This window comes from Ictalurus punctatus, chromosome 6 (assembly GCF_001660625.3).
Source record: "Ictalurus punctatus breed USDA103 chromosome 6, Coco_2.0, whole genome shotgun sequence".
NCBI lineage: Eukaryota > Metazoa > Chordata > Actinopteri > Siluriformes > Ictaluridae > Ictalurus > Ictalurus punctatus.
Genome location: NC_030421.2, coordinates 25,603,172 through 25,629,720, shown reverse-complemented (window position 1 = coordinate 25,629,720; position 26,549 = coordinate 25,603,172). Strand labels below are relative to the sequence as shown.

At 39.8% G+C, this 26,549-nt stretch overlaps 1 protein-coding gene across 10 annotated transcripts in view; it reads right to left on the bottom strand.

The window, feature by feature from the left end:
- tanc1b (tetratricopeptide repeat, ankyrin repeat and coiled-coil containing 1b) overlaps positions 1-26,549 on the bottom strand; it is a 161,375-nt gene that overhangs the window by 27,496 nt on the left and 107,330 nt on the right. For all 10 annotated transcript variants that reach the window (XM_017469834.3, XM_017469836.3, XM_047155964.2 and 7 more), the window contains 5 exons: positions 18,611-18,730; positions 15,925-16,206; positions 15,532-15,674; positions 6,983-7,214; positions 4,924-5,090 (listed from right to left, as the gene is read on the bottom strand). In XM_017469834.3, the coding sequence (XP_017325323.1) occupies positions 4,924-5,090; positions 6,983-7,214; positions 15,532-15,674; positions 15,925-16,206; positions 18,611-18,730 (944 nt within the window). The remainder of the gene's footprint in view (positions 1-4,923; positions 5,091-6,982; positions 7,215-15,531; positions 15,675-15,924; positions 16,207-18,610; positions 18,731-26,549) is intronic.

Genomic DNA, 26,549 nt, shown 5'->3' with positions numbered 1-26,549 from the left:
ACACCTCTACTCTGTGAACTTTGCTTCTCTAGAACTCAATTAAAAATTATGTATGGCAGCACTACTTATGAACCGTATGAACAGTCCGTTTACTGATATGTAACATGCAGTGTGTAATAAAGTATTACTCATTTGTGAATATTTAACATTAGGACAAATATACTACTCCACAACAGTGTTAACATACATAAGATCCATAAAGAACTCCTGCCTCCCTCAGACAATTTCCTCTCTTTGTTGCCTTCACCGTTTCTGTCTCATCTATCCCGCCATAAGAAATGCACACACACACAAGCAGGTGGTGTTAAAAGTGGTAAAAGCCTCTTCCTTTCTCCTGTGCCGTAGTATTGATGTCCTCTGGGTGATTTATCTACAGAAGGTCAGAACCGAGCTGGAGATATTGGACCACTGTGAACACATGCGTACACGGGCTCTCTCTTTCTCTCTCTTCTGCAAACAAAGGATTAAGAAGTGACAGACTTGAGAGACTCTGCAGGGTCACCAACACATTATACTCTGTACAGGCATATAGAATATACTCCCACACGCAAGGATGTTGCTGTCATACACATTCAATTGCACTCTACCCCCTCACATTGTGAAGAGCCTCACACAATGCTTTTACAAAGACGAACACTGTGGTTGGGATATAAACATGATCAATTGAAACAATTCAGTGTGAGAGACAAACATAGTGAATAATACATAACACTAGGGCACCAAGGTAAAGTTGTTTTGGCTTACTGTTCACTCAGACACTGATTGGAAAATATAAATGAGCTTAAAAGTTTTATGAAACCATAAACCTTTCTCTACCACCTCAAATGACCTATGGGAGCAGACACAACAAATGCAAAGCTAACATGCACTACAACAGAACAGATACTATAACATAATTATACTTCTTCCCTTATTTATATATTGTGAATGGCACCCTTGGTAAATATGAGCATAGAAGGCTGTGAAAAATTGTCATTATTGTTTAAACTTTTGATCTTTTATTTAAAAAATTCACAAAAATACTCTGCTCTCATGGATTTCAAACAATTGCAAACAAAACACAGGTTACAATACGTAGCAAGGGATCTGAGATCATTCCTCCATACATAATCTCTCCAGATCCTTCAAATTTCAAGGTCCATCCATTTTCATTTAATATCTGTTGATATTTGATAGAGTCCATGATGCCTTGTATCCTAACAAGATGTCCAGGTCCTCTGGCAGAAAAACAGCCCCAAAACATTAAAGAGCCACCACCATATTTAACCGTGGGCATGAGGGACTTTTCCATATGGCTACCTCTCTGTACGCGCCAAAACCACCTCTGGTGTTTATTGCCGAAAAGCTCTATTTTGGTTTCATCTGACCATAGAACCCGATCCCATTTGAAGTTCCAGTAGTGTCTCGCAAACTGAAGAGTATTTGGATGAGAGTAGAGGCTTTTTTCTTGAAACCCTTCCAAACAACTTGTGGTGATGTAGGTAACTTCGGATTGTAGTTTTGGAGACGTTCTGACCCCAAGACGCAGCTGTGAACCTTGGAGTTTTTTGCTCACTCGAACCATCCTCTTCACAGTGCGTAGAGACAATAATAACACGCGTCCAATTCCAGGTTGATTCATAACATTTCCAGTTGACTGGAACTTCTTAATTATTGCCCTGATGGTGGAAATGGGCATTTTCAATGCTTGTGCTATTTTCTTAAAGCCACTTCCCATTTTGTGAAGCTCAACAACCTTTTGCCGCACATCACAGCTATAATCCTTGGTCTTACCCATTGTTATGAATGACTAAGGGAATTTGGCCTGTGTTTATACCCATGTGAAACAGTAAGTTCTTGTTCATAGTCACCCAGGTGTACTAAGATTTTTTTTTTAAATATAAATGGGAATATACTTCAAATATATTTCTCATATGAATTCATAGGGGTGCCAATAATTGTTGCACACACATAGTTAAAGTTGTTTTTTATCAATAAACCTGTGTAGTGTTTGCAATTGATTGATATCCATTAAAGAGTATTTTGTGAATTCTTTTTTAAAAAAACATCGAAAGGTTAAACAATAAAGACAAATTTTCACAGTCTTTTTTGCTCATATTTACCAAGGGTGCCAATATTAATGGAGGGCACTGTATATTCAACAGTCTTAGATGGTATGGTAAATAACATTAAGGGCAGAAGAAGTGGGTCATCTTTGGGTGTTAAGTTACAGTTCATTCATGCATTTATCTATCACTTACTAATCGTTCTGGAGAGATTCACTCAACTAACAGGGGAATCTGTGCACATCTTGACATGGCCACATTTAGACAGATTTTCAGCAGCCACTAACTGACAGGAAGCAGGAAACGCAGATACCCTGGTCCTCTCATAATGGTATCACCACCAAATATTCTGTTTTAACATGTACGCTGACAGATCAATACAGGAGTCACAAGTAAGCGGGTGGAAACTTAAAGAGGTTTAAATCCACTCAGCACCGCCCCAAAACGTCCCAAGCACTACACACACCATTTCATCATCACAGCCATCTTTCCATTTCTCACAGAGTAGGTCTTTAACAAAGTACACTACATCTGTCAGGATTTCCATCTGTTCTGAAGGGGTTTGTGGATTTCTCCATGTGTAAATTGTATTATGTAGTCATCCTATCATGTTCTCGGAGTCCTTTTTTGTGTGCATGTATGAGTATATTATCAACACAACCAATCAACAATATGGCTTCCTGTAGATGAAAAGAAAGATTCATGAAATACACTGGACATGAACAGATGTCGAAGAAAACCTTGTAGAATTGATATATTCCTCAACATATATTTGTTTCATTTTGAATTCTTTACGATTATAATACTCAATTATGAATAGATTACCATTTGCTAAAACAGGAGGAGCATTCTTGTTCTGAGTGTTTTTGTTTGTTTTAGTTTTTTTTTAGTGTAAATTCAGCGATCTTGTGGTTGTATGGAATTTGGATGAATGTAAACGAATGTAAAAGGCCGTGTTTCAAAGTGTTAAAAAGTGAAAATAAAATAAAAATATTGTGGGGTAGGGGATTTGCAGTTCGAATTGAGACTTAATCATTCACCTGCACAAACTATTTCCAATCATGCAGACTGAAGATTGAGATTCATTCAGCAGTAGCGCAGAACACGTCAACACCAATTAAAGAATCAATGCGGCTCTGCTATAGCTACTTTAGCACTGAGAATTGATTTTCATGTATGGAGGTTAGCTGGAGTTAAGCATCGTCTGTTTGCATGTTTCTATGAAAGAGAGAGAAAAAAAAGATTTGAAGCATGCTGGCTCCTTGAGGGTTTTTTTTTTAATGTAATACATTCAGACTCCAATGTTTCACTTATTTCAATTAGTCACTACACAACTTTTACATTTATTCATTTAGCAGAGGCTTTTATCCAAAGCGACTTACAACTGAGGAAATACAGGCAAAAATGAGGAAATACAATCATTATTCTTTTAATGTGGTGGGAAAAAAGGTAGACTACAAGGCAGATGACTAAGATTTCTTTATATGTATCGTGTGCTACTAAGCCTGCAGCGTCTGACAAATTCTCTCTGTGGAGTTAACGGCAGTGTTACCTGTTGAAATTTGATAGTAAAACAAGACGTGAAGCATGCTGGCAGGTATCAAATTATTATCTTCTCACTAACAGTACACCATTATGTCTGACTGCCGATTTGACATGAATTATGAACTGAATATAAAATGGAAAATTACAGGTTGTGGAAAGCCAAAAACATGGAAGATGTAAGTTCTCAGAGCAGGAAACTGACATCGATGTGGCGTTTATAATTTGTGCCAGATAATCCACAGACACATTATAATCCTTGTATGAAGTAAAGGAAGACTGCTCAGCTTCCAGCTGAAATTTTAGCCTTAAAAAAAAACTTGTTTATGTGGTTGGCAGACATTCTAACTGAATAATGAATATGTAACCAAAACATGTAGAATATAATTCATCCTAATTGGTGTAAGTGTAATTAAGGCCATGTCACCCTCCATCCAACCACTCAATATATATCAAAAGCATCACTTTCCTGAAACCAGTGCATCAACAGAAACAGTTTAGCATATGATCTATGTCTGCTGTGCCAATCAGATTTTGTTCTTCCTAACGTCTCAATTAAACCCCATATTGACCTGAATGTGGTCGAGCAGTGGTAGTTGTTTCATCACAGTGGCATGTGTATGTTGAAAGCAGTCAGTTCTCAGTTGTAGACTGGCTTTTGATCAGTGAAGTTACTCACCGCAAAGATTGCTCTGTCAGCAATGAACCCAGCCAACACAAAAACATTTACCTAGATCTTTTACCCATCATTTACAGGTCCCACACCTCCTTCTTCCTCTATTCATAATCACTTCCCTGACTCAACGAGAATAACTGTGTCACATCATTAAACTATACTACCGGCTTTCCCGGAACAGTGCTAATTGTTACACTTGATTCAGGATTCTCTGAAATGCCAGGTATAAAACAAGTAGAAAATCCCAAGTAAGCTTACAGTGTTGTAGTAGCTGGCTATTGTTTAGCGAGTGTGTGTGCTTGGATCTTGCAAAGCGGTACATCAGCAGCAGATAAATCTCTGCCACTTTGAGTTATGTAAAAGGCTAACAAGCACATAAAAATGCCATAATGGGTTATATAACCTGAAGCATTTGCTTCGCAACTAAACAAGTAAACTCCTGAAATACTGAGATGTCATGCCATCATAACATTTAAAAAATAAATAAAGCTAATACAGCAAATAACTTGCACACAACATGCTATAATATATAATGAAGGTGTGTTATATATGAAGCATATTAATCTGTCAAGAAACACATGATAATCGCATGTTTTGTGAGGCAGAACATGGGTTTTAATAATAACTCTACTAATAAAGGGTATGCTGAGATAGTTTTACCTGTAGGCTGGCCCTCACAGTGACAATAAGTTTGAGCCAGATGGGGAATTTTGAGATACTCTTGGTAATGAAGGATGCCACTGTGTCACCATAGTCTGGTTTGTGAAACTCTGCCTCATTAAGGCCATCGATCAGGATGATGTAATCCTCTTCTGGAATCTTCTTTTCTGATTGAGAGAGTAAACACAAAAAAATAAATAAACCAGTGTCACATTAGCCACATAAAAATACCAAGTAAGGTCCACCACACAACCATGGCTAACCGTTCCTCAAGCTCGTCTAAAATAGAAAGTGCACGATTCGTGCATTTACTACTGGAAGATATCAGACTTGTTAGCAGACTCTTAGCTCATTAAGATTGTGGATTAGCTGAAAATCTGAAAGATATTCAACAGTCAGTTTTTTTCCCTCCAGATTGAAAAAATATACATAAAAACACAGAACCACCCTCATCAGAGTATCATGGTGTATTTGTCGCACTGCTAACATGCTTCAGCATGCAGTACTTAAGCTCAGTGTCAGGATAAATTGTAAACTAGTCACTGCTTCCAAATAAATAATGTTTTTCCTCTATCCCTATACAGACAGACAGTTCTTGCCACATCTTAAACATTGGTTTGTCTCAGTGGTTGAGGTTTTAAAGTAGCAAACCAGATCAAATGTAAAATTGACTTTAAAAGTGGAACGTGATTACACACATGAGCTGCAGCTAGTTTAAAGTGTCACAGAGACCGCATTATACCGCCTAACACACTGCGCATCCATGCACACTGCAGCAGATAAAGGTTTCATAATTTGTGCATACATGTTATTTTATACTCACCATTTAGGAAAGAGAGTCATTTTGTATGAATCTCCTGTTCAAATATGAACATGAATGAGCATGGGTTTTACACAGATATTAATGTGAAAACAAGACAAAGTCAAATCCACTGCAGTGTGTGTATGAGGGTAAGAGTGCCATCTCTCAATTCTGGCTTTGGTTCAAGCAGACAGATGAAGAGTGCATTTAAATATTCATTATAAACCAACATGGTGATCTGAGCACTTTCCCCTGATCAAGCAGACTGAATTTACACAAAGCAGAAAAACAATTCTTTCCAGATCAAGGCCAGTGTGTGTGAGTGTGCTAGTGAACGCCTCTTTACTTTTATATTCATTAACAAACAAGGCTCAATGAATGGCCCTTGCCAATTCCAGAACTGGTTTGAAGTTTTTAACTGAATGATGAAGTTTACAAAACAACATTTCCCCCCATTTCAGCTAGAATATATTGAGCCATTTGTTTCAATACTGTGTATAAGGGAGATGGAGCAGCTCCTGTTAGTGGCAGCTCTGTACCCTTGCCTGCTGCCACCATATTGATTCACAGTCTTTTCCTTTGCAATCATATAAACAGGGGGTTTGTCTATTAATGTCTCAGACCTGACCTCCCACAATACCTCACTGATTTAAGTGTAAAGCTGAAAGAAAAGACAAGACCCCTGTGTTCAATAAACCATAGTGATCCTGAAACGAGTGTGCCGCCTGTTGCTTTAAAAAGCTATCAAATATGTCGGTTCTCAGCAGGCTCAGTAAATAACAGTGCTTCTAAATGGTCAGTCTGGACAGCTCAACAGCGTAGTCTGTCCAGTCATCATTTTCTTTTCAAAAGTGTAGTTTCATAAGAAAAGGCTAGAAAAGGCTTTGCTTGCCTTAATGACATTAATAAGTTAGGCCTCATCATGAGGAGCCGTCTTATTCTTTTATTGCCTTTTTGAATAACATGTAGATGGAACAGCAAATTATTACTAATACTGTGAGGCTCAAGAGAGCGTAAATTTGCATCGATGTTAACTGGACAAAAGCAAATCATCCCATCGATTAGTCTCCTAGCTGGAGGCGCTGCTTTTATCAGGCAACTAAAACAAATTGAATACTAAATACACATTTAAATCACCAACTGTAAAATCAGACCTCTTAAATATGTTACAACAGAATTGGTACAGGAAGATAACAGTAATACAACAGCACAACTACTGATTATGGGAAGGAATGGCAAGAATTCTGGATTATGTACCTTTGCGCAGGTTAATGAGTGGCTCCAGCACACCCCTGCGGAAAGCTGCCATCGGGTCCTGCACGCAAGAGCGCAGACTGAGCATGCTCTGTAGGTGGGGTTCTTTCAGTAGAAGCTCCCGGTAGGCTGTAAGTTGGTGTGCTCTGCACATGAGAGCAGCCACGCTGTGTACAAACTCAGGCACTAGACAGGTGTAGGTGTTATCAGCCTGGCAGTAATGATATGCCACCACCTAGAGACAGAGACACAGACAGACAGAGGGAGAGGAGGGTGTGTGAGTTTTTTTTTTTTTTTTAATAGTAGATAACTCCTAACGATACTCCATGGCTCATCATTCTGTGTATCTGCCTATGGTTCTTATGATACACATCTTTCATAATGCCGTGGTTTCACAACACTCTCTGAGGTGATCAATTTTCAATTTCACAAAACAGCAACAATTATATTCAGTAGTTGGGAGCGTCCCACAGAATTATTTTTAAAAAGAGACCGTTTCAGAACATTTAATGACGATCTCTATTCTATTAGGTTTTTAATCATCAAAATGAACAGACAAATTAGAAGAGACTCTCCTGTGAAGCAAAGAGATAGGTTTCTGTAATGAACTCTATTCAAAAAGACATCAGAAGAGCTTAACCAAAAAAAAAAAAAAAAAGACCTTCAAGGCACCTTTCATGGTTGTTTCTCAATTCTTCAGATTTATTAATGCAATCCCTGTTTGACAACTGTATTTTCCATTTAGACGGGATAAATAAGAATGGCTCAAAGTTCACCTCAAGAGAAAACCTATAGGTATATGGAGACCGTTCATTTTAAGTTTCATTTAATTCTGAATTTTACTAGAGAGAAATATTTATTTGATGTTTTATTCGTTAATTAGTTAGTTAAAGAACTCAAATTGTCCCTGTTTTCTCAGACAGCCTCAGTGGAAGCAGCTCACCACTGCACTCTTTCAGTGAAACGGAATTGTATCCAGTACCTTAGGTGTTTTTTTGTTGCTTATGCTAAGGCACTGTACTCTAATTATGAATTAGAATTAGAAATGAGGTAAGAGGTACGAACAAACAAAAATAAATAAATACACCTACATTTGTCAAATGGGAAGATTAAGATTTTAGTTGGATGAGTAGATGTTTTTGAGTAATATAGCTAGAGTTAATATGCTGCTCAGTCTCTGTCACACTTCTACGTTTCTTCCAATCATCTTGGCAGCTGCAATTCCCTCTTCACTGGGATTAACTCTGGATCCCGAGGTCATTCTCAGCAGCCCTGAACACACACCTGTACTTTGCACTGCATCTGCACTGGCTTTCACAAATCACAATAATATGAGCAGTGGCTGGCTCTATGTGCTGATGGACTGTGAGGTTTTTAAATGACTGAAAAGGGAGTGAAAGTTTTGAATCCGAGCAGGTGGCTCGGTAAGCCTTGGGTAAGTCCAGACTCCACTGCCAGACTCGACAATTCTCAACCCAGGTTTCGTACACATGCTTCAGAAGAAAATTCCAGGACTTTCAAGGACTTTTCAAGCAATATTTTTTGTTTTTTTTGTTTTCAATGAGTATACAAGAGATGTCATTCAAACATGTTCTTTATTTTTTCCTTTTAAAATCCCCCCCCAAAAATGAATAATAATAAAACACAAACAATTTTTCTATGGCACCTTTTCCAGCTATCCTGGACTAAATCTGCATTTCCCACGCAATTGCTTCGTCTTCACTGTAACGTCAACATAACAACAACTTTCAATGGAAAGTCACTAAACATGCTAGATGACATCATGCACGAATTAGCATTTCGTTACATCATCGTGTTGTATTTGCATTCCGGCTAGTGTCAGCCCTTTACATCCGTTTGCTTCTTTCCTACACTGTGTTCACATACTGTATTTTAAAACAGCCAAATTCATACTACAAGCTACTCACAGTTTGAATTAGTTAAGCTACAGTCAAGCTACCCTTTTTTAAAAAAAAAGTAGCTAGCTACACTACAAGATACTAAGTAAAAGTATCTAACATTGAAGCTACTTAAATGGGCAAAATTTTTTGGTATGTCATGATTGTAAATCAACTTATGAATAACTGTGTATAATTCTGCACAATGAAATGAAAAACATTTTAAAAACAATTCCATGACAATTATGAATTCATAATGTGCACATTAGGCTACTTGGCAATTGAACATGACAATCGCATTTATTTCTATATGCGTCCTTAAATTTGTGCTTGAACTCTTGGACTTTGTATTATAAAAAATTATAAAGTATTGGACAAAGTATTTTAATATTTGGTTATGAACTTTGACAAAAAACACCACGGGTAATCGGTTCTCTCATTATCGGAATCAGTTACCATTATCCGCTCCATCATGGATAATAAGGATGAATAATCAATACTTCCCATAGGCCATATATTATTATTATTATTATTTTAATCATCAGTTTTTATACCACTGATTGATTAATGAATCGTGGAAATAATAAATGAGATAAGACAGAAACATTTTCTATTGCTGCTCCTTTAAATGAGATGTTGAGGAATACCATCATACTGTTGTATACAGAACAGTAAGTAAATTCCTGGGCATGCACTGATAAACATATTGAATTATTTTATTTTAAATGTAAACAATGTGTTGTTTGCGCACAGGCCACCTCAAAAAAAACCCAAAAACTAAAGGGTCTGAAAAGTGGACCGGCGCTGTGTCTGTCACGATGTGTTTTCGCGTCATATCTGTGTCACTTCTCGCATGAGTTTTCGTGACGAACCTACTTTTTACCAGATAGAGTTGCCGGGTGACAGAACCATTGTCAGATCGTGTAGTGTGTGACCCCCTGTTGTTGACGACTTCATGACTCCTGATTACAATACAGCAAGTCGTGCAGTGTGAACTGCACAGCTATCTGCCGATGCTGAAAGTCGTGTAGCGTGAATTTAGCGTAAGCGAATAGCGGGAGGGGGGGGGGCTGCAGCGGGGTGTCATATATAACACTTGTATAAAATAAAATTTATAAAATATATTTTGTATTTATTGCCTTTCTATAATGCCATCAGTTTTTAAGTACCACTAAATAAAAATGGCTATTTAAGGTTTTCCAGTACTTAACTGACAAAAAGCCAAATTCAAGCACCTTGTACGAACCCTGTCAACCGAACTAGAGCAGTTTTATGTAGTTGTGTACAGTAGAGTGGAAGGTGCAGAACTACCAGCTGGGGTCAAACTGAAGAGTGTCCGAGCCAACACAGCCGTAATCCTGATCCGAAGTGATGATGTGTTTTTATGGCGCACACACACACACACACACACACATATACACACGCATACATACATGACATTTGGAGTGATGCAATCATTTGAAGTGCAACTTTTATTAATCACTGAGACTCAGTTGGGGATTGAATCAAACCATTTCCTGTCCTGACTTGTCCAGAGTCACTTAAATTTATGGACTGAACTGGAACTGTAGCATAGGTGAGAATAGCCTCAGGTAACCACAGAGAATATGGGAAATGAAACTGTCAGGTGGTGATGCATGAGGTGATGAAGCATAAACATATGAACATATGAACATATAAACATAACAAAATCACTGTCATCAAATGCTGGAAAACAATCAATCATCGTTTGCATATTCATTTTTGATTTACAGAGACAAACGCGTGCAACGAATTGACTGTTCTAGGCATTAATGAGAGATAATATTTTAATTGGTCATTAAATAAATCAGTGATTTATGAACAGCTCTGAGGAAGCACCCTCTATTCTCAGGTTAGTCTGTTTCTTCATTGCTCCTGTGAGCACAATTATGTACCTTAGACCAAATGACCATGTAGCCAACCGATTTCCATGGCAACACACAAGCAACTGCAGGTCCCCACATGGAGACAGATTATACATCCTGTACTTCTGCTAGTGAAATCAGACTATTATTTCATAAGCGATTTTCTAACAGCTGCAAACACGCACTTAGAACACGTCAAAACGGTAAAATAGTCTATATTTGTCTCCACCATATCTAATACTTGTAATTTTCCCAGGAATTCAGAAATGAATAACACTACGACCTCTGCTCTTCTGTGCGACTCCTACAAGCCATACAACGATTCAAAGAAAAATGAAAACTTTGACATAATATATGTGTGTGTGCTCAAGTAAAACAAATCAATAATAATCACTATTCAAATGCTGGATTGTGTTGCGTTATAAACTAGGATATTGTTTTGATGAAAGCATATGCAATGTAACTCATAAAACAAAACACATGCAAACATATACATACACATGCACAAACGTGCATATACACACACTGCACAAAAGAGGAAAAATGCAGGACAGCAGGGCAAACTGAGGTGAATCGGTCTATTCAGGTTTTAATTGGCTTTAACTGAGCTTGAACGGCTTAGGAAAGAGCATGTGTACAGAAATGACACATGACCATCTGATCTCACCCTGACCCTTTAAAACCAGCTTTTCTCAGACTCCTACATGCGTGTGCATGTGCATTTGTGTTCTTACAAAGAATGCTGGAATTATATCCCTACACACAGCATGTATGAATTGTACTCTAGTAAACCACTACTGGTTTTTAATTAGGACCAAAAGGCTAGTAATAAGGCAGGAATGTAGGTTTGTTAATGTGAACATAAAGGCAAACCGACCATACATTCATAACACCATACACTAATCATACACACTTGGATAATCTCTAAACATTAAACCTCCAAAACAGATGCAGATCTGCAGCAAAGCATCACAATAAATGGCTTGTGGGGATGTTCGGCTATGCATCATCCTATTCAGAAATGGGACAGAAAACTTCATTATACTGCAGACATACAAACCATATACTTTCTTCCCCTGCAATTACTCTAGCAAGCTATAGGTGAGCTTTCAATTACTATTTTTTTATATATAATAATAAAAAAATTTTAATTATATATTACCCCTGTTTGTGATATGGAATTGAAATTCTGGTGACAGCAACAAGCAGCACCAAGACAGGGTGACAAATGACATTTGAATAAAAACTACATCAATTTTATGTGACATGACAAACCCAAAAGAGCATTTCATTCCCACTCAGGTGTTTGATGCTCATAATAGTTCTAGTCTCATATGTTCCTCATTTTTGCTACACTATAAAATTGCAATAAAAAAAAACAGCGATGTGTAACAATTATATAATAAATTATAGTTTACTGCACTAACATTATTTTAAAAAAGAAAAAAAAAAAGACACACATAATCACCAAGCAACAAGAGTAACAATCATGACATGCCCATACCTTTCTGATTGCTAGTGTCAGATTTGCATCACATCACCTACATTTAAGATCACACATGTTGAGACATCATTCAGTGGTTGGCTTATGTAAAGATGGTTTTCGTCTCTTACCTATAGACCAGACATGGTATGATTCATAACAACATCACTGAATGCAGGTACAGCGCTGTGAAAAAGTATTCTGATTTCTTCTGTTTTTGTGGATCTCTCATACTACCTAGTTTTAGATCTTCAGACGAAATACAACATAAAAGCAACCTGAGTAAACACACCATACAGATTTATTTTTATTGAAGCAATAAATGAACAAATTAATAAAAATCTAACACCTATCGCCAACGTGCAAATTGCCCCCTTAAACGTAAAATCTGGTTGTGCCAACTTTAGCATCAATAACTACAAGCAAGCGCTTCCCATAACTGGAAATCAGTCTTTCACTTACTTCTAGGACTAGGACTTACCCCTATGCTTTGGATCATTGTCTTGCTGCATAATCAAGTTGTGCTTGAGTTTTAACTTACAGACTAAAGTCTGGACATTCTACTTTAGGATTTTCTGATAAAGAGCAGAATTCATGTTTCCCTCAATTATTGTAAGTTGCTCAGGCCCTGAAGCAGCAAAGCTTCCTCACACCTACACACTACCACCACCATGCTTGACCGTATATATGATCTTTTTGTGGAATTGTGTTTGGTTTACGGCAGATGTAACGGGACCCCTGTCTTCCAAACAATTCCACTTTCAACTCATCAATCCACAGAACATTCTCCCAAAAGGTTTGAGGATCATCAAGGTGTGTTTTGGCAAAATTCAGACGAGCCTTAATGTGCTTCTGAGTTAGCAGTGGTTTTCACCTCACCACTCTTACATTGATGACATTTTTGCCCAGTGTCTTCCTGATAGTGGAGTCATGAACAGTGACCTTTATTGAAGTAAGACAGGCCTGTAGTTCCTTTGATCTTGTCTTTGGCTCTTTTGTCACTTGTTGGATGAGTAGTTGCTGTGCTCTTGGAGGAATTTTGGAAGGTCGGCCACTTCTGGGAAGGTTCACTACTGTGCTGAGTTTTTTCCATTTAGAGATAATGGCTATTGATAATGGATAGTGGATAGTGGTTCTTTGGCTTCCCAGAACCTTTGAAATAGCTTTGTTACGCTTCCTTGATGTATTTCAATCACCTTATTCCTCATCATTTCTGGAATTTCTTTCAATTTTGGCATAGTGTGTTACTGATTAAGACCTTTTAGCCAACTTCATGCTGTTGAAAAAGTTCTATTTAAGCGCTGATTTAATTGAACAGGGTTTGCAGTAATCAGGCCTGGTTGCGTCTAGTCCAGTTAAACCCTATTATGTATGCACTTTCATAGATTTGAGGAATTAATAACTATGGAGGAAAATACATTTTCACACTGGCCAATTTAGTATTAGATAACATTTTGCTTCAATAAATAACAATGTCATTTAATAACTGTATTTTGTATTTACTCCGGTTGCCTTTGTTTTCTCTTAGATTTAATCTAGATTAAATAGATTAAATAGACTAATTTCTAACGATTTAGTATGAGATATACAGAAAAACAGAATAAATCAGAAAATACTTTTTCACAGCAATGTAGGTTTAGAGCTGCCACTTATTCACTCACTGTAATGGTATAAATGAGCTGAAGGACAATTCACATCAAGTGCAATTCTAAAGCATTTCTGATCTTGTGATTCTCATGGAACAAATGCACTTCCTTTTGAAAATATTTATATAACATTTATTTTATATATATATATATATATATATATATATATATATATAAAATGTGTGTATATATAAATGTGTGTGTGTATATATTATATATATATACACACACACACACACACACACACACACACACACACATATATATATATATATATATATATATATATATATATATATATATATATATATATATATATATATATATACACACATATACATATATATACACACACACACAAAATGCAAGCACACATTCCAAGCGATCCATTTAATTCTTTCAGCGTTACTTTCTACACTAAATAGCATTGTTTGTTTCTTTGTCTCATCTCTGCACATGATAATCCGTTGATTGATAGTCCATTGTATTTATTTTGCACCTGGCATATATATGCATAAGTATTCTTGACCTCTTATTCAAATAGATAAGTGCAAACAGCAAATAGCTACTGCGTGCTGTATTATCATATTGACCACAAAAAAAAAAAGGACCCTTCATAGTCAACACTTCATCAATGTGCAGGAACATTAATATTTTTGGGCATTAGATTAAAAATCATCAAATCATTACGTATTTAAAAAGAGTATACTGTTTAAAATTAGAACTTCAAAGATTTAGCTTTAAAGAAGTATTTGGTGCAGTGGCCAAATCACCAAATACCTTACATTTCACAAAAGTGCATGCGTGCTTTAGCCAGTTCGGAAAAAGAATCTGAATGGCTTTTTGCAAAGACGTAAATACGGGCTCTCTTCTTCTCAGTGATCAGCGGGTGTCAGAAACTGAAAGTTGTGCAGCGCCACCTTGCGTACCAGGGTATTTCTGTATTTCAATAAGCGCCATCTACTGTCAGGGAGTAAATTTGCACTTTTATTCAGCGCATCGTCCGAGTTTAAAGCCTGGGTGTGAACACAAATAAACTCGGCCAGAAAAACGACCTGCTCCCGGTGTGAACGGGCCTTTATGGTGAATCTAGAGCTTATCCAGGGGACACTAGTCGGGCGGAATTCACCTCGGATGGGACGTCAGTCCATCACAGTCCAGCACCATCCACACACTCATTCACACCTAGGGGCGATTGAGAGAACCAATTCAACTATTATTGTGTTTTTAGGAGGAAAACAGAGAAGCAGGAGGAAATCCACACACAGACACAGAGAGAGCATGTGAACCAGACAGTAATCTCAGGACTAAACCTGGAGAACCTGGATGCAACACCGTGCTCATGTGGAACCAGAATAACACAGATATACTGTTTATTCACTCAGATGTCAGTTTTTAAGTATACTGGACTGTAAGTACAACTGACTCTAAGGTATCCAGCCTCACAGCCTCTGGACACTGATGTATGTATGTATGTATGTGTGTTTCAAAAGTATAACACCACAACACAAGTCACCCTGAAGGTTAACTGTACTTCATTTTTCTTTTATAAGCTGGTGAGACTAATGAAGTGAACACAAACAAGCCCCACACACACACAGCCTTCAGCTGCAGGCAGTGTTGTCCTGGAGGACGTTACCTTGGCAGCCAGCCGCTTCACAGCTTCCTCTCTGTTTCGCCGAAGCTCAGGTGTACTGGGGCAACTGCTGGACTGCAGGGTGTTGGTGCTGCTGGACGGAGTGACCTGTGGGGGCTGGCTCAGGGGCAACTCTGAACCCCCACCTACACATGTAAATTAAACACAAATTAATACATATGTACACTGTAACGAAGCAGTACACATCAATAAATCTGTATTTAAATGTACTACCACCTATAGCATGGGAGCATTTATACAATTTAAACAACAACGCTACATTATACATACCGATTTGTGAAAGTCACCCAGACTACTTTTAGTCATGTAAAGCTCATATAGCACACATTGCATTGCAGTCTCAACCTTACACTGGCGCATCACTGCTGTACTTACTTTTTGGAGATGCATGAGGACTGTTGGAGGCGATCTGTCTCATGCGGCCTCCGTGGCAGCTGAGGGCCACCAGGCGGGAGATGATGGCCGTCTTGCCAAAGCCCACATTACCCACTACTGTGGCCCCGAGACTCTCTCCTGATTGGCTGCTGATCAACACATCCTCTAGCTGTTGAAACAGCCAATCCCGACCCACAAACACTGAATCCGTAGTGATGCTCGGAACCTCAAACAGAAGAGGCTTTAGCATGATATCCACAGGCTTATATGGAGCGAAGCGTGCTGTGGGATAAGCGCACACACACGCATAGGTCAGGTGATTACTGAGCAGAGGATCATAATTACAATTCTCAGCCTTGAAAAAAGAAAAGAGGCAAAAATGCAAATGTGATCAGCATATTAGTGCCAATCTGGTAACAGTTGTGTCTGATAAGCCTCCTTTGAATACACTGTTGTTTTTAAGACCCTCACCTCACTTATAAATAGTAATCGCACATGCTCTAAAGCTGAACGATGAAAATAAACTCATTCATAAACTGATTTGATTCATGCTACCGTCAGAGCTGCTGAATAAATAACCAGAGAAGCAAAGGCAGAGAGAAGGCAGATTTACGTCTATCCTTAAGCCAAATGCTGGTGTTACTGATTAGGGCAGTGCTGTCTATCTCTGCAGCTTTGATCTCATGACACACTGGCTGTGTATGATTGCCAAGTGGTACAAGAAACTGATATGAAAGAACCAAACATTCGAACGTCAACCATTGCCAAGAAATATAAACCTCAAATGCTCAAAGACAGATAAATCAGATATCAGTGCCAGGACAGGGTCTGAAATCTAGATCTAAGAAGCTCACAACCTTTCACCTGCTCTTGTGGGTTTAGTTTACTCCCAGCTTAAATAGAATCGAACAGAATAGAAATTTTCATTTGTAGGACAGTTTGACAGCTCAGAACCTAAGGTGTGTGTGTGTGAGTGTGTGCACGCAACTGTATGTGTGTCCAAAGAAAACTATAACTCTCCACTCTTTCTTTTCCTTTTCCCCTCCCTCTTTTAAAACCCTCATCTCCTCAAAGCTTTTTTAATGCCATTCTTGCGCTCTTCTCTCGGTCACTCTCCTCTCTCAGTAGCAGTCTCACTTCTCTCACCCTCTCAGGATTAAAGAGCAGACTAGGTGCAGTGTGCCTGGGGCAGGGCTGCTCTGAGTGGAAAAGACTGCAGAAGAGAGTGTATTATCATCCACTCTCAGCACTGGGCCTTTTATTCATCCTTTCCAATGACACAGTCATTTACAGAATTTGGCTGAATCCATACTGAAAAGTTATTACTTTCTCTGGCTAACGCACAGACACAGGCACACAATCTGAAGAGAAGAACATGGGGATATACGTAAGGGGTCGGCTAAACACTGCCTGGGCTAAAGGGATACGCAGGCTGTGTGTCAGGACTATTGTAATTTCAGCAACTAAACCCTACTTCCTAACTTCTTTTTTTCTTTGTCTTCACTTCACAGTGGTGCAGCCTCGATGCTGTAACTATAGTGAATACGTAAGTTGGCTGAGGACCTGGTTGACAGTAAAACATACTAGGTTTCATACTCTGTGAATTACAAACACTCAAATAATATAATGTGTCCTATAAAAACTTTATCAGAGACAATATAGACTATAGCTACACGGTCATCCCCTCCATAGGAATTTATATACCTGTTCATTTTCCTTATTTTGTATTAATGCACTTAAGTAACTAACTCGCTCGCCATACGTCATTACATTATGTTATTCACCACTGGCCCAGTCAATTACGTTTCTGGGTAACCAATGCATGGGTTTGAGGAGCACACTGGAGTTTTTACTTGCCTCTAAAAAAATATAATCATTTGTCCACCACGGTACGTGATTTAATGAGCATAAGCTGTAGAAGTGTGGAAACTAGTGAAACTCTATGGGGGTGTGACGAGCAAAGATTTATGTGTAAAGTCTGCCATTAGAACATTTACATGGTCTGGAGAAACCTACAAAACAAACACAGCTTAGTGCAAAATCTTCACGTGTTCTGTGTTCAGTGTGTCCATATCCCTTTGCTCTACATGGAGGAAAGGAGAAAGGGAAAAAATGAGCTAGTGTGAAACGTATGCGAGTGCTCAGTGATTTAAACTTGCATTATTAATGCACAAAGTCATGTGCAACATGCAGACTCTGACCTTCCAGAAAATGTTTCCGCCAACGGCATCCTACCACTCTTTGAGCACAAAGGCAGGCTTAAATTCAACTATGTGATGTGATGAAATCCATTCATTTGGAAATAAAAATTGGGTATCACCTGCAGTCGGTGCACTAAACTTGAATTGGCTGTCTCATTTAGGGTACTCCTAGAAAAAAAAAGTCATTTCCTTCTATCAAATTAAAAAGACTTGACTCATGGCTCAAATGCAATCAACAGGTGCTGGAATACGCTGCTGGCATTTTACCTTGACTGCTGAAAGAAACAGCTCCATTTCCCTTCATCCAACAGTGAGATTGCATTGTAATTACAGAATCTCTGGAAGAATGTATAGTTGTTGTTGTGTTTTTTTTTTTTGTGATGCTGAGTGTGAGGCAAACTTTTGCCTGGAGTTTGCTTTTCTTGGGTCACTAATTTGATTAACTGGCTTTGGGTGAGGGGCTGGAAGAGGGGGAATGCGCGTACCTTTGTCGTAGGGTGGCCTCCCTCCGGTGTTGTGCCACGGCATGCGTATGGACGTGCGCAGTGGTGTGTTACGCTGTTCATCAAGATAGCTCAGGTCTTCCAGTTTCGTAGAACTGGTAGCTAATAGTGGAAGAGAGAGCAAGCGAAAGAGAGGACTTAATCATTCAGATGAGCAACAGCAATGCCAGTCATTTAAAAAAGAAAAAGAAAAAACAAACCATAAACAACTCGGCCATTCTATACCAAGCACCAATGTTATCATTCTGCAATACTGAAAACAGTTTGAGCATACAGCAGAATAAGTGATCTGCAAGTGCTATCAAAGCTATATTTTGAAGGACTCCTGCTGAAAGGGCACAGTAATGATGCAAGACAGTGAGGCTTTATTATTAGTATTATTTTTTCTTTTTATTAGTTGTTTAAAAGGATGAAGAGTATTTTCATCTCAGCTTTACATTAGCCCTTTCCTGAACTAGTAGAGATTAGAAAACATCACCCAGGTGGAGAACAGAGCTTGCATATTCCACATTACTAGCAACACTAACAGGTTTTCTCAGGGATCAAAACTCACCTGAAGGTGTCAGTACAAGCACTCAAGGGACACAGAGAAAATGCTACAGGACAGAGAGGCACCGGAGTGAAATGGCAAATGAAAAACACTATGAGAAAGAACTGGCAGAACTGACAGGTACTGAAGAAGGAGCTATCCAGAGCCCTTTATAAAAATGCCATGATAGGCCACTCAAGAAGCATTCTTACACGGCAACGGAGCACAGAAGTGCGAAGTCATAAACACGTGCACTACGATCCACAATGAAGCGTATTGTGACTACACACTAACACTACATACCATACACCACATACAAGACTATCACACTCCTTCCCCAAAGGTGGGAAAGTACACCAGCAATGGCCTAGTCACCTTACCAGAACAGTACTCAGAACCACCACCCACAGCACGAGTACGGTCATGCTGACACCAGAAGAACACCCACAACATTCTACAGAGATTGGAAATCAAACAATTACTGGCATATATCTGCACAAACCTCATAAAATAAAAGACAATATTACAGTTTATATCCCTCTATGTGGCCCAGAACATGCTGAATATAAGAACATTTCATTGATTCCCGATGCGGTTACGAAATGAAATCACCTAACAAGAAAAATGGTGCTCTGCTGAGACTGCCACTCACTCTACAGACTTTTATTGAAAATTTAAATGGCTTTAATTTCTTCAAAAGATAGATACATCACTCACTGCTATATACATATAACCATATCCCTCCAGTAGACAGCCCATACTGCTGAAGAAATATTTCTGGAATTAAAATGACAGATGTGCTTAGAAAAGTGTGAACATTTATAAGATCTGAATGCAGGAACAAAGACTAATTTATTTATTTTAGCTTAGCAGATATCAGACACGGTAAAGTTAAGTTTTTGTTTTTTTTTTTAAATTTTTTTAACCAAATTACTACCCCACTGATCTTATTTACATGCCAAGTACCCTCTACACATCCTAACCGAATGATATTTCCTGCAAAACAAAATGGGAATATTTGCAGTGGGTTTGAAATAAGCTTTTGATTCTATCTGGCACAAATGATAATTGTGGAAACTTACTGAAAATGCGTAGGTGTCAAAACAAGAAATAATTCATTCAAACAAGAACTTGTGGCATACTGGTAACAAATCAACAAACAGAAATAGAACAGTCTCGGCCGTAAAAACATTCGTAATCTTTAATAAAGTATCGCTCTGATCAACTAGGGTGCAATACAAGTATCTATACACATTGTCTGAAGAGCATCTGTGCAAAACATGTTCAAACATTTATCATGTGCAGTTATTTATCATACATATTTATTGTATTTTCCAATTTGCACTCATGTTAGGAATAACTTCACTACTACCGACCTGATGTTGGAGTTGTTTTTGTTGCCTGTTTACATTGTACACTGTTTACATTATATGCTGTGTATATGGCTGTGAGAGCTACCTTATGTGTTCATACTTGGCCAATAAAACTGAAATATAACTTCTCAGGACAGCAGAAAGAGACAGGGCTGCAGTATTTGCCCAAACACAGTGTAAAGTCTGTGGTCAGTTTAAAACAGCTCATAGAGATGGCTCCTTGATGCAGATGACCTGGTTTTGTATCTTTCTAACGGAACAATGCCTACAGCATAGCCTGGCTCTACTGCTATAGTAATGCCAGACATTAATTAGAAAAATCAATTAGTGAGAAGGAAATTCTTCAGGGAATCAATCAACTTTGAGAAAAAGCAAGGCTTCTGTATTATAAATACCTAAATGCTGTGGAAGCAAACCCTTTATAACGCCATTTTAAAAGTTCATGAGAACACAACGGAAATAATGTAGTGCATAATAAGGAGAACGGGGCAATCGGTGAGTCATCTTACTCAGCTGGTCCTCAGCCATCTCAAGAACTACTAAACCAGAGATTTAAGACTAAATCAAAGCAGCACAAAATGACAGTGCTAAATAGCTAGCACACCACGGCACAACTACCTGGCTAACACGCTCAGAACTGACATGATAAAGTACACACACTGTGAGCATTGTCTACCTACAGAAACCTGCAGACGCCAAAAACACCCAAAGAGCAGAAGATATGCATTATAGCTAGTAAACCATTTAACTAATGAAAGTGGCAAACACGGGAGGGTGGGAAATGACATCATAGAACATGTCATTCACAGAGAGCGATGATGACAGACGCAGCAACCCACTAACTGTGCAAAGAGCCATGTCAGTCAGAACACACATGCAGAAACACACACACACACACACACACACACACACACACGCGCGCAAGCATCTCCTGCTAAATAAATTAACTCATTAATGAAATAAAAACAAAACAATGCTCTTTTGAGCTGGAATGACCTCCATGAAGAGGTCATGCAGAAATAAACTAATGAGAGGTCAGAGACAATGAGCATGAAAGACGGCAGAAAAATTATTCTTCAACATGAGCATGATGATTCAGTAATAGTTCTCAAGCAGTGATTTAAAAAAAAAAAAAAAAAAAAAAAGTACTATACCATAAATCAATACACAATCACAGGCTACATTTTATATTCAGAGCACAAAAAGCATCCTGAGTTACTGGGCTTTTTTTTTTTCAGCTACATTTTAAGCCAGCAACTCTCCCACAGCAAACTCCCTCCGCTTCCCACACTGCTAATTCCCTGTGCAGAGCCCGGACACACTGGAACAGTGCATACTTACAGAGTGAAGCCGGTCATACAGACCAGCATGGAGGAAAGAGTCTGTTCCCCAAACACAAACACGGAGGCGGTGTGGAGAGCATTTTCATTCTTAACAGCAGGGCAGACGAACCAACCCTCCACCTCGCTGCTCAAAATCCTCCATATCCCCTCACACACACACTCACACTCTCGCATTCAACTGGTGACTGAAGCTGCAGCGAGAGTAAGAGTCGCTACTGTAGATTCAGAACAGAGAGGGGGAGAGAGAGAGAGAGAAAGAGAGGGAGAGAAAGAGAGAGAGAAATAGTATCTGGCATTAAAAATGTGAGACCTAATGCTACAGCTCACAGCGAGGGTGGGGAAAGAAGAGAAATGTGGAGGGACCTCTGTCAACCGAGCGACTGACTACGCTCTGAGCTGAGTAGCTGGAGAGGAATTAATCAATGATCCTCTTGGAGAAAGAAAGGGGTGGAGGAAGAGAAAGAGTGAAGCAGAGATAGAATGAAACAAATATAAATGGGGGAATTTATTGAATAATAAACACATGGGGGGGGGGGGGGGACAGAAACGAAGGAAAGAAAGATCGAGATGAGAACTCAGGAAAGGGGCGAGGACAGATGCGAGATTAAACAGCATAAGAGAATGAATTAAAAGAAGGGGAAAAAAAGGAAAAGTCAGAGAGAGGTGATGCTCTCTCTGATGCAAGACGAAAGCAAATGGGGGCAGAACAGAAAAAGAGAGGGTGTGTATGTGTGTGTGGGAGAAACACCAATGCCCTACAAGCCTAACTCTAACCTCCCTCCCGCTCCCCCTCCCCCTCCCCCTCTCCCTCCCTCTCTCTCCCTCCATCCCTCCCTCCCTCTCCCTCTCTCCCTCTCTCTCCCCCTCCATCCCTCCCTCTCCCTCTCCCTCCATCCCTCTCCCTCCATCCCTCCCTCTCCCTCCCTCTCCCCCTCCATCCCTCCCTCTCCCTCCCCCTCCATCCCTCCCTCTCCCTCCATCCCTCTCTCTCCCTCCCCCTCCCTCCCTCTCCCTCCCTCTCCATCCCTCCCTCTCCCTCCCTCCCCTCCATCCCTCCCTCTCCCTCCCTCCCTCTCCATCCCTCCCTCCCTCTCTCTCCCTCCCCCTCCCTCCCTCTCCCTCCCTCTCCATCCCTCCCTCTCCCTCCCTCCCCCCCCCTCCCTCCCTCTCCCTCCATCCCTCTCCATCCCTCCCTCCCCCTCCCTCCATCCCTCTCCATCCCTCCCTCTCCCTCCCTCCCTCTCCCTCCATCCCTCCCTCTCTCCCTCCATCCCTCCCTCTCTCTCCCTCCCTCTCCCTCCATCCCTCCCTCTCTCTCCCTCCCTCTCCCTCCATCCCTCCCTCTCCCTCTCCCTCCATCCCTCCCTCTCCCTCCATCCCTCCCTCTCCCTCTATCCCTCCCTCTCCCTCCCTCTCTCTCCCTCCCTCCCTCTCCCTCCCTCCCTCTCCATCCCTCCCTCTCCCTCTCTCCCTCTCCATCCCTCCCTCTCCCTCTCTCTCCCTCCCTCTCCCTCCATCCCTCCCTCTCCCTCCATCCCTCCCTCTCCCTCCATCCCTCCCTCTCTCTCCCTCTCCCTCTTCCTCCATCCCTCCCTCTCCCTCTCCCTCCATCCCTCCCTCTCCCTCTATCCCTCCCTCTCCCTCCCTCCCTCTCCCTCTCTCTCCCTCCCTCTCCCTCCCTCTCGCTCTCTCTCCCTCCCTCTCCCTCTCTCTCACACACACACACACACACACACACACACACACAAGTTTGAACGCATTACATTTGTACACATGGTGCACAACAGGGCAGAGATGGTCCTAAGGATCAAGCCTATCTAAGCACATACTTGGCCAATGATCAGCTCCACAAAGTAACTACACCACTCTGTCTGTCCCTGACTGCAAAGCCAACTAATGACAGTCTGCAAAACAAAGCAAAACACATATTATATATTTTATATATATATATATATATATATATATATATATATATATATATATATATATATATATATATATATATATATACACACACATACACATACATATATATATATATATATACATACATATATATATCAAACCTGACCCTTTCTTTTATTCCATCCATCCATCCATTCTGTTTGTTGTCATGAAGAGGGGCCACTGATCTACCACTAATCAATCATACAGTGAAATTCATACTGATGGATCACAGCCAAGAATCATGATTTTCTCCAACAACTGCTAGCATAATAGCTTTAGGCATACGGTAAAACTGCAACTGAAGGTGAATGAATGAATGAAAATAAGAGTTCTGCAAGATATGGGCTTGTGCTCAAAATGACATTATATACAAGCCCCTCAGAAAATGTTGGAACAGCAAGGCCAAGTCTATTGCTTTCACTATACACTGAAGACATTTGGGTGTCAGTTATCAAAAGATAATCGATAAGAATTTCAGCTTTCATTTCCGCACACTTACATTTAGCTTTGTAAAAAAATTTAAAACATGGCACCTTTGGTGGAAGACCCCCCCCCCCCCCCCCCCCCAATTACAGTATTAGGTGAGAAAAAATATCAGAACAGATAGATTTAAATTAAAGTACACAGCACTTAATATTTGGTTGCATATCCTTTCCTAGCAATAATTGCATGAAGACGGTGACCCAGTGACATCACTAAACTGTTGCATTCCTCTTTTGTGATGTATAGTGGATTGTGATACCCTCACCCCTGCCCTGTGAAGGTTGTTGGTGATGTCACTAATTGTTGTTTTTCTTCAGGTTTTTAACAGCTCTCACAATGTTTGTCATCGACTGCTGCTGTTTTCCTTGGCCAACCTGTTCCATGTCTGGTTGTTAGTACACCAGTGGTTTCTTTCTTTTTCAGGACACTCCAAATTGTTGTATGGGCTATACCCAATGCTTATGCAATGGCTCTGATTGATTTTCCCTCTCTCTCAGCTTCAAAATGGCTTGCTTTTCTCCCATAGACAGCTCTGTGATCCTCATGTTGTTTTATCCTTTTTAACAACAAGTCTTCACAGGAAAAACCTAGGGCTCAAACCAAGAGTAGACATTCAGAGCTGTTAATTCGTAAAACAATCATTTAAACAGGGCACACCTGCAAGAAACACCTATCAGACACGTGTTCCAATATTTTTGATTACTTGAAAAACTTTGTGGGTTCAAACAAAATATGCCATTTTCTAAGTTGTTTAACACCTATAGATATTCATATGAGGAAATAAAAGCTGAAATTCTGATCATCTTTTGATCTCAAATCCTTCAATCCAAAATACCTTCAATGTATATTGGAAAAATATTTCCAGTATGGTGGCTTAGTGGTTAGCATGTTCGCCTCACACCTCCAGGGTCTGGGGTTAGATTCCCGCCAGGGCTGTGTGTGCGGAGTTTGCATGTTCTCCCCGTGCTGTGGGAGTTTCCTCCGGGTACTCTGGGCACCCAGTCCCAGTACCTCCGGGTACCCAGTCCAAAGACATGCATGGCAGGCTGATGGGCATGTCCAAAGTGTCCATAGTGTATGAATGGGTGTGTGAGTGTGTATGTGATTGTGCCCTGCGATGGACTGGCACCCTGTCCAGGGTGTACCCCGCCTTGTGCCAGATGTTCCAGGTTCTCCCGCGATCCTGAAGAAGGAGTAAGCGGTAGAAGATGGATGGATGGATGGATTTCCAGTACGATAAACTGATGAGATACTGCTTAGGTTAAGTAACCAAGAGTGACTGCACTCTTGACTTGCACACTTGATCCAAGACTGCATCCCACCAAGAAACACAGTTTTCTGATGATATTTTTAAAATGAAAGCTGATAACTGCAAATTTCCTGCATTTTTATAAGTTTAACACAAAGTTTGGGTCATTGTGTCTGAAAATGCCTTGCACCTTTTATAATGTCATGTCAGTAAACATAGCAGTCTAACAAAGCACAAATATGAGGAAGTGGAATTTGAATGAGATGTGTCAAAGCTGTGTTCTGCTTAGACATTAAGTACAAAAGGCAACCTACATTCGTTCCTTCAGCTCAACCTATAGGCACTGCATAATAAGGCGCTGCTATTAGTGACTGTGACTAATTGTTTATCCAGAAAGTACATTACAGAAGTACAATTATAAACCATATTAATACAGCTATGGTATTTTTGAAGATCGCGATATTTGTCACAGATCTCCATCCTTAAAAGAAAACCATGCAAGATAAACTGTATGGCCAAAAGTATGTGGACACCTGCCTATTACACCCCTATGTAGTTTCCCCCCAAAAAACTGTTGCCACAAAGTTGGAAGCATACGACTGTATAGGATGCCTCTGTACACTGTAGCATTACAATTTCCCTATACTAGAACCAAGAGGCCCAAACATGTACCAGCATGACAATGCCCCTGTGCATAAAGTGAGGTCCATGAAGACATGGCTTGCCAAAGTTGTAGCGGAACTCAAGTGGCCTGCACAGAACCCTGACCTCAACGCCACTGAACGGGAACCAGGCCTTCTAGCACAACATCAGTGCTTGATCTCATTAATGCTCTTGTGGTTGGTATGATGACCAAATCTAGTATGAGTGAGATGGTCTTGTGTCAACATACATTTAGCCATATAGTATATTCGTACAATTTATGACAAAATACCATAATGATAATCTCAAAAATGTAAACATAAGTGCTTTTCTACATCACGTACTCAGCTAGTGT